Raw genomic sequence first — 7,934 nt, forward strand, 5'->3', positions numbered from 1 at the left:
CATATAAAAATGGCCACCGCTCTTACCATCCAGCTACATTGATTTGAATGGGAATGTCTGTTCTTATACTTAATCAGTGACCATTGACTCATTGGTGCCTGAGTGCTCATCAGGGTCTGCCGGCTCAGTCTTGACTCCCTCAATGCTCCTCTGCTCCTCACATCCGCTTTCATTCAGCCTAAACACAAGGAGCTTTTCTAGGTATGAGTTTCCCTTTGCTTCCTTCTTAACTCTCTTCAACAGCTTCTTCTCTCCTCTTTTCTTCAGCTCACTCACAAAGTGATCAAATATGGTAAGCAGAGGTTGGGCGAACTCTATAACACTCTTTTCATTCTTTGGAAACCCATAGACATAACCTGCGGTGTGCAAACCAAACACTTGACCATGAGCATCAAACACTGGAGAGCCAGAAGAGCCGTGATACATGGAAGTGTTGTAAGTCACTACTTTGTCTGCGTTGCATCCACCCATCATGATGTTCTCAATGCCTTGCTCTCTGATCAGGTGAGTAATTGAGCAGAGGGTAAAAGTATAGTCCCTGTGTGGATTTAGATAATCATCGACAGCCTCTCCCCTCTTCTCTTTCTCAATGATACATGTTGGATCCATTTTTTTCACTCCTCCTGCCGGGTGACCAATGATACAGGCTTCACCATTCAGTGGTATTGGACCAAATTTCTTGAGGAGCCCTGGTGGCAACTCGATCTGCTCTGTTGGTGTTGTCTGGTTGGATTTGTGACACTCAGGATTGATCTCAAGTATGGCATAATCAAGCTCATCCTCACTGTAGCAGATGTGTTGAGCCAGCTTAAAGCAGTAGCACACTGTGTGCGACTCAGGAGCTTCATAGTTAAATAAAACATACACCTCTATACCATCCTTTATCTTTCCTCCTTCTACATGATCTTTCAAGATGTGTGCGTTAGTCAGGATGAAGTTGTCAAACAGCACAAAGCCTGTTCCCTCACAAACATTCCCAACAACCACTTTGCAAACCGATTCTCCCAGTTTAATCAGCTCCCTGACTCTGTGAACTTCACTGAATGATTGTTGGATCTTTCCAAAGTCTTCCTTCCTCAGCTCCAGTGCTTTCTGATAAGTATCACCAGGGAATCTACTCTCCATCAGTTCTTTCAGTTTTGGGCACTGCTCACGCAGTATTTTATAAATCTCCTCAATGTTTTTGTCTTTATTTTCTAATGCTGCTGTGACACTGGTTCCTCTCTGCTGTGCTACATCTAAGAGAGGCTTTGTGTCACGCTCACTCCTCTGGTGTGAATTATCTGATGAACCCGGAGTTTCCTTTAGGTTTTTACATATCTTGAACTTTTTTCCATCTAGGTTGTCAACACTTTGTGTGCATTCAGTGATCACGTTTGGATTCTCATTGTCAGACAGAGTGAAGTTGGTAAGATCAATGAAGCGACCGTCTCTTTTCAGAGCCTCTTCCACAGTCATCCCCTTCTCCCCATAGACACAAAGATACTTGAACTGTTTGAGCTCATTGCTTATAAAAAGCTTCTTTGTTTTGGTTTTTTCTCCTCCTACTGTGTCAATGTAGAAGACAGAATACTTGTCTCTTGAATGCACCGTTTTGTAATGTTGGTCTATGATCACTTCAACCTTTTCATTTTTCAGTGATAAGATCAGATACTCATCATCACTGATACAAGAACAAGGGTAATGTGTTGCAACAGTAAATGCCCGATCCTCTTTACCCAACTGAATCACAATGTTTTCATCTGTAAACTTCAGCTTCTTATATTTTTTACTTGATTTTATCGCCTCCAGCGCTGTGCGAGGTTGAGCACAATTAATATTGTATTCCTCAAGGTCGGTACGCTTGAATTTCACTCTGAAACTATGTGAATGTCCATCCTGCAGGAAACAGTGAGAAAATAAAAGTTACATGTCCTTGTTGATGAAATACAAATGCAGACTTCTTGTGCATGCAGTACATCACAGTCTACTCACCGTGGAGTCACCACTGTTCTCCTCCTTCACTCTCACTTGGCTGTCAACGGTCTGCAGAATGAGAAGAGGATTTAGGATTTTTAGGATTACTTCTGACTCTTTGGGTCCAAACATTTCAAATAACTCCAGATTGTTGTTGAGTCCAAAAGTCAACATTTAGTGAAAGAAAAAGATGCTATCATTTACAAAATTGTTGAAAATGTTTTCATTGAACAAAGTATTCTGCTTCAATCCATATTTGTTGCCTTTAAGTTCATTAACTAATAAACATCTTCACTGTGGTCAAAACACTGCTCAGTGTGAATGCTGCACTCCACCAGAGGCAGCAAGAAAGTTGATTTAAAGTCCGAGTGCGACGGAAGTTAGTGTGTCTTTATCTTCTGGACTGTGACCATTCCCCAGAGAATCACAATATTGTATTTGGAGGGATTTAAATCAATTTGCATTTGATTGGACCGCTAAAAGGTTGGCGCGTCACTCGCTGTACTACGTCACCTTCTACGAATGCAAAGAGAAGCGATGTACACATTCAACGTATCCTTGGTTTGCAGGAACGTACAGTGCACACATTTCTCTTCTGGCGACTGGTCTGGAATATTGGACTCAGTTTGGTCGTGTGGTGAAAGGAGAGAACCAACTTTGCTCGGTTTCTAGTGTGTGTGAAGTAAGGCAACGGTTTCAGACACACAGCTGGAAAAAAATGTATAAGCTGCTAGAATATTTAAATAAGATAAAATGACGTATAAATTAAAAAGCCAATAACAAAACAATTCAAAAACAATACTCAAAATTATCATAAACTTCCAAATGTATTTATCTTTCAGTCAGCTCATGAACCTGCAGCCCACCCTTTCAAATTAAGAGCTCACCTGAGGTCCAGCTGCTCCACCCGGCGGTGTCTCCATGGCGATCCAGCTGCTTCTGGCTGGAATGACCTGAAGAAATGATGCAAAGGCAAAAACAACCAGAAATCAGTTGGACAAGGTCGTTTATCCATCCATCCACTTTCAAAATGATATATTTAAAATCCAGTTAATTCTCAGTTTCTGGAGCCAACTGTCACTGGGTTGGCAACATGGACAGGGTTCATTTGACAGGGTTCACTCGCAGGACAAGTCAGCAGAACAATAGGGTAAAGACTGACTCACCTTGGCATTAACTACACAAACAGGTTCTTGCGGTTCATCAACTGAAACTTGGGCGTGGTTGAATGCAGGGACCAGCAGCAGGAAAGAGCTGATATGATGACTGCCTACAACAGATATGGATCAATAAAGATAAAAAGTTCTCGACATATCCCAAAGAGATGAGTTAGAATACAATGAATGACTGATAATGAAATGAACTCCTTAGGTCACACAAGCAGTAATCTAATTAATTAGGATTGAATTAAGTTGGTAGATCTGTTATGAACCAGGAAATGACAAACTCTCTGTCAGCATCCATATTATGTCTTAACAGCAGGTACCTACAGACGTACAACGTTCCTACCATTCCATCAATTATAATGAAATATATTTATATAAATAAGGCCAACATGTATATTAAAAACAGAATCTGGGTCTTTTACCTGATGCACTCTTTGAATGATAGGACGTCACGCACTTATAGGTCGTAGTATTTAGAGGACATGGGCGTGTCTTTCATCTGAGTTGTTATTGTATAATTCATATTTTTAGATCCAAAGGCTGACTGACCTTGGCATTAACTACACAAACAGGTTCTGGCGGTTCTTCAACGGAAACCTTGGTGAGTGGTTGGTAAGAGAGAGCTATTGTTGTTTGATAATATCCGACAGCTCACAAGCATTGAATAACAGGACATTAAGGTCCGGGTAGAGCGAAAATAAAGTTTGTCACAGCACAGAAAACCACATCAATAACCACTACAGCCAAATTTGACTAATTAAAAAAAAACCCAAGTAAATTATGTTTCAATATCCTAAGAAAATAAGCAGTACTCACAGCTCTGAAACGCTGGAGGCTCTGAAGCCACGCCCGATCAGGGTTAGGGTAGATTACACGTCACTATTAGGTTCGTTTGAGTTGAACTGTGCCTCTAGAGAGACGAGAGCAGCAGCATCATCAGGGGGCGTTAAATAAAACTGTGATCAAGTCGGACAGTTTTCAGCCTTCAATGAAAACACAGGAAGTCATGGAAATGTTTAAATCCTGTTCACTACCTGTATCTTATAGACTACCTGTAGTTTATAGACTACCTGTTTATAGGCTACCTGTAGTTTATAGACTACCTGTAGTTTATAGACTATAGTTTATAGACTACCTGTAGTTTATAGACTACCTGTAGTTTATAGACTACCTGTAGTTTATAGACTACCTGTAGTTTATAGACTACCTGTAGTTTATAGACTACCTGTAGTTTATAGACTACCTGTAGTTTTATAGACTACCTGTAGTTTATAGACTACCTGTACTACCTGTAGTTATAGACTACCTGTAGTTTATAGACTACCTGTAGTTTATAGACTACCTGTAGTTTATAGACTACCTGTAGTTTATAGACTACCTGTAGTTTATAGACTAGTTTATAGACTACCTGTAGTTTATAGACTACCTGTAGTTTATAGACTACCTGTAGTTTATAGACTACCTGTTTATAGACTACCTGGTTTATAGACTATGTATGTCCATCAGTGACTAGTAGTTCTCTCCTTTAATAGGTTTTATAGACTACCTGATGCTTCCATCAGTGACATAGACTATTAATCTATGGACTGCCACTCCAGTTCTCTGAATTAGGCTTTCTCAATAAATATCTTTATTTACAGATAAATAACCTTATGTATTATGGTAATAATAATTATTATTATTATAATAATAATAATAATAATAATAATAATAATAATAATAATAATTATTATTATTATTATTATTATTATTATTATTATCATATTTGGCTGATAGTAATAATTATTATTATCAGCCAAATATGATAATAATAATTATTGTTATTATTATTATTATTATTAATAATAATAATAATAACTCAGCCTTCTGTCCCCGACCACGAGATTATCCTCCGCTTCCTCTGGGTTCTGTCTGCCTGCTTCCCTGACAGCTTGGTGCTCTCCTGATAGGAATATACACCGTGAGTCTTCTCCTGCCTGTCTGTCTGCTGTGTGTTCCGCTTTAAATAAAGCCCTTGAACTTTACTCTGTCTCCTGGTCGTACTGCATTTGGGTCCACACCACACCCGTGACAGTACGATCTGGCCATAACATGGATCCAGCACACGACACCTCGCCACTGGCTCGGTTCGTATCCATGGAGGAGGCTATCTCCTGGGGACCGTCACGCATCAAACCGTCCCAGTCCACATGCTTCTGTCTGGCAACCATCATGAAACCATTAGTTTTCACATTTTGCAATCTCCCCGTATTCCCCTCATTCTGGGGTATCCATGGTTACAACGACACAATCCCCATATTGACTGGGCTACGGGGGCTTTCTGGGGCTGGAGTCCCTCCTGTCATCTCGTCTGCCTGAAGCAAGCCGCCGCACCACAAGGTCCTGCCCTCATCAACTCCATGCCTGAGCTCACGGGGGTCCCGGCTGAATACCTGGAAGGTTCATCAGAAGCTACAGCTCGGTCGCTTCCCCTCTTACCGCCCTCACATCCTCCAAGATTCCCTTCCTCTGGACTACTGCCGCCGGGGAGGCCTTCCAAACCCTCAAAACCAGATTCACCTCGGCACCCATCCTCCAAGTTCCTGACCCAGACCGGCAGTTTGTGGTAGAGGTGGATCTCTCCTGCGCGAGAGGAACTACGACATCGGGAACCGGGAATTGTTAGCAGTGAAACTGGCCCTGGAGGAATGGCGTCACTGGCTGGAGGGGACCAAACTTCCATTCCTGGTTTGGACCGACCACAAAAACTTGGAATACATCCGCACCGCCAAGAGGCTCAATTCCCGACAGGCCAGGTGGTCCCTCTTCTTCACACGATTCAATTTCACCCTCTCTTATCGCCCCGGGTCCCGCAACGTCAAGACTGATGCTCTCTCCCGTCAGTTCCAGGGGGAGGAGGAACCTACCTCAGGCTCCTTCTCCATCCTTCCGGACTCCTGCCTAGTCGCGGCCCTCACCTGGGAGATTGAGGAATCAGTGAGGGTCGCGACTGAGGGTCAAGCCGGCCCCAGCGCCTGTCCTCCGAACCGCCTGTTCATCTCTCAGGCTCTTCGGTCCGACGTCCTCCAGTGGGCTCACTCCTCAAAACTCACCTGTCACCCAGGCATCCAAAGAACCCAAGACGTTCTGCGACAGCGCTTCTGGTGGGCCACACTCCTCGAGGACACCAGGGAGTTCTTCAACGCCTCCCCGACCTGCAACCAACACAAGCCCTCTCACCAGGCTCCGGCTGGTCTCCTGCACCCTCTCCCAGTGCCACATCGTCCAAGGTCCCACATCTCCCTGGACTTTGTCACCGGGTTGCCTCCATCGGAGGACAACACCGCCATCCTGACAGTGGTCGACAGGTTCGGCAAGTTGGCTCACTTCATTCCTCTGCCCAAACTCCCGTCTGCTAAAGAGACAGCTGAACTCATCTCGCTACACGTCTTCCGTCGACATGGGATTCCGGTCGATGTTGTCTCCAACCGGGGGCCCCAGTTCACCTCCATCTTCTGGAGGGAATTCTGCACGCTGTTGGGGGCCACCGTCAGTCTGTCCTCCGGTTTCCATCCTCAATCCAACGGTCAAACAGAAAGGAAGAACCAGGAGATGGAGACCGCCCTCTGCTGCCTGGTTTCCCGGAATCCTGCCTCCTGGTCCCCCCAGCTGATGTGGGTGGAATACGCCCACAACACCCTGACCAGCTCTGCCACAGGTTTGTCCCCCTTCCAGTGCGCATATGGCTTCCAGCCTCCTCTGTTTCCTGCATTAGAGAACGAGGTTTCCAGCCCTTCTGTCCAGATCTTCATCCGCCGCTGCCGCCAGACCTGGACGACGGCCCGAGCAGCCCTGCTCCGGTCCGCCGATCGCTATTCTACTGCCGCCAATCGACACCGCACCCCAGCCCCCGTCTACCAAGTGGGGCAGAAGGTGCCCCGGGACCTCGGGTGCCAAGAAGCTGGGTCCCAAGTTCCCCTTCCTCATCAACCCGGCGGCAGTGAGGCTCAAGCTCCCCAGATCCATGTGCATCCACCCCACGTTCCATGTCTCCAGGGTGAAACCGGTTTGGGAGAGTGCCTCTGTGCCTGCGGTTCCCCTTCCTCGGCCTCCTCTCCTCATCGAACGATGTCCTGTCTACACCATTCATCGCCTGCTTCGCTCTCGCCGCTGGGGTCGGGGTCTCCAATACCTGATGGACTGGGAGTGATACGGTCCTGAGGAGAGGTCGTGGGTTCCAACTCGGCGCATCTATGACCCTCGTCTCATCGCTGCCTTCCATCGACAGCACCCGGACCAGCCCTCCAGGACAAAGACCCCGGCCAGACACATCCAGGAGGTCCCCGAGTCAGACAGTGAGGCCTCGTCATCCAGGGCTGAGGAACCCTTCCTCCAGACCCCCTCCACCCACCCGACTGAAGATCCGGACTCTGTGGCCTCGGAGGAGTACTATCACATCCTACCAACATTTATGATTCCTTGACCTTTTTCTTGTTTTATCAGCAGATCAAAGTTTGTATTTATCGTGTGAAATAGCTCCACGTCGATTGGAATGATTGGCCAAACTGTGAACCATGAATCCTTTTAAATTTCCTTGACGTTAATTTAAGATAATCCATCAGGTTTGTTAAAGTTTCATGTTTCAACTTTGAGTTTGACAAAAGTGTTTTCTCTTTGTCTAAATGATTTATTCATTTCTCTCATCCAAACAGATATCTTGGTTCATTTCTCCAACTCCTTTCTTCAGCTTCTGTTCTTCTACTTCTGCTTTGACTCCAGCTTTTTTTGGTTCTCCATCCTCATCTTCAACCTTTCTCACCAACGATGGAGAAG

At 45.1% G+C, this 7,934-nt stretch overlaps 1 protein-coding gene across 1 annotated transcript; it reads right to left on the minus strand.

Annotated features, from left to right (window-relative positions):
* LOC129093810 (serine protease FAM111A-like) lies at positions 1–2,088 on the minus strand. Its single transcript, XM_054601933.1, has 3 exons — positions 1,975–2,088; positions 1,317–1,878; positions 1–1,283 (listed from the first exon to the last, which is right to left on the minus strand). Exons 1-3 carry the CDS (start codon positions 2,086–2,088, stop codon positions 70–72), a joined length of 1,890 nt encoding a protein of 629 aa, XP_054457908.1. The 3' UTR covers positions 1–69.
* Positions 2,089–7,934: the final 5,846 nt, after the last annotated feature.

Source organism: Anoplopoma fimbria, chromosome 7 (assembly GCF_027596085.1).
Source record: "Anoplopoma fimbria isolate UVic2021 breed Golden Eagle Sablefish chromosome 7, Afim_UVic_2022, whole genome shotgun sequence".
Classification (NCBI taxonomy): Eukaryota; Metazoa; Chordata; class Actinopteri; order Perciformes; family Anoplopomatidae; genus Anoplopoma; species Anoplopoma fimbria.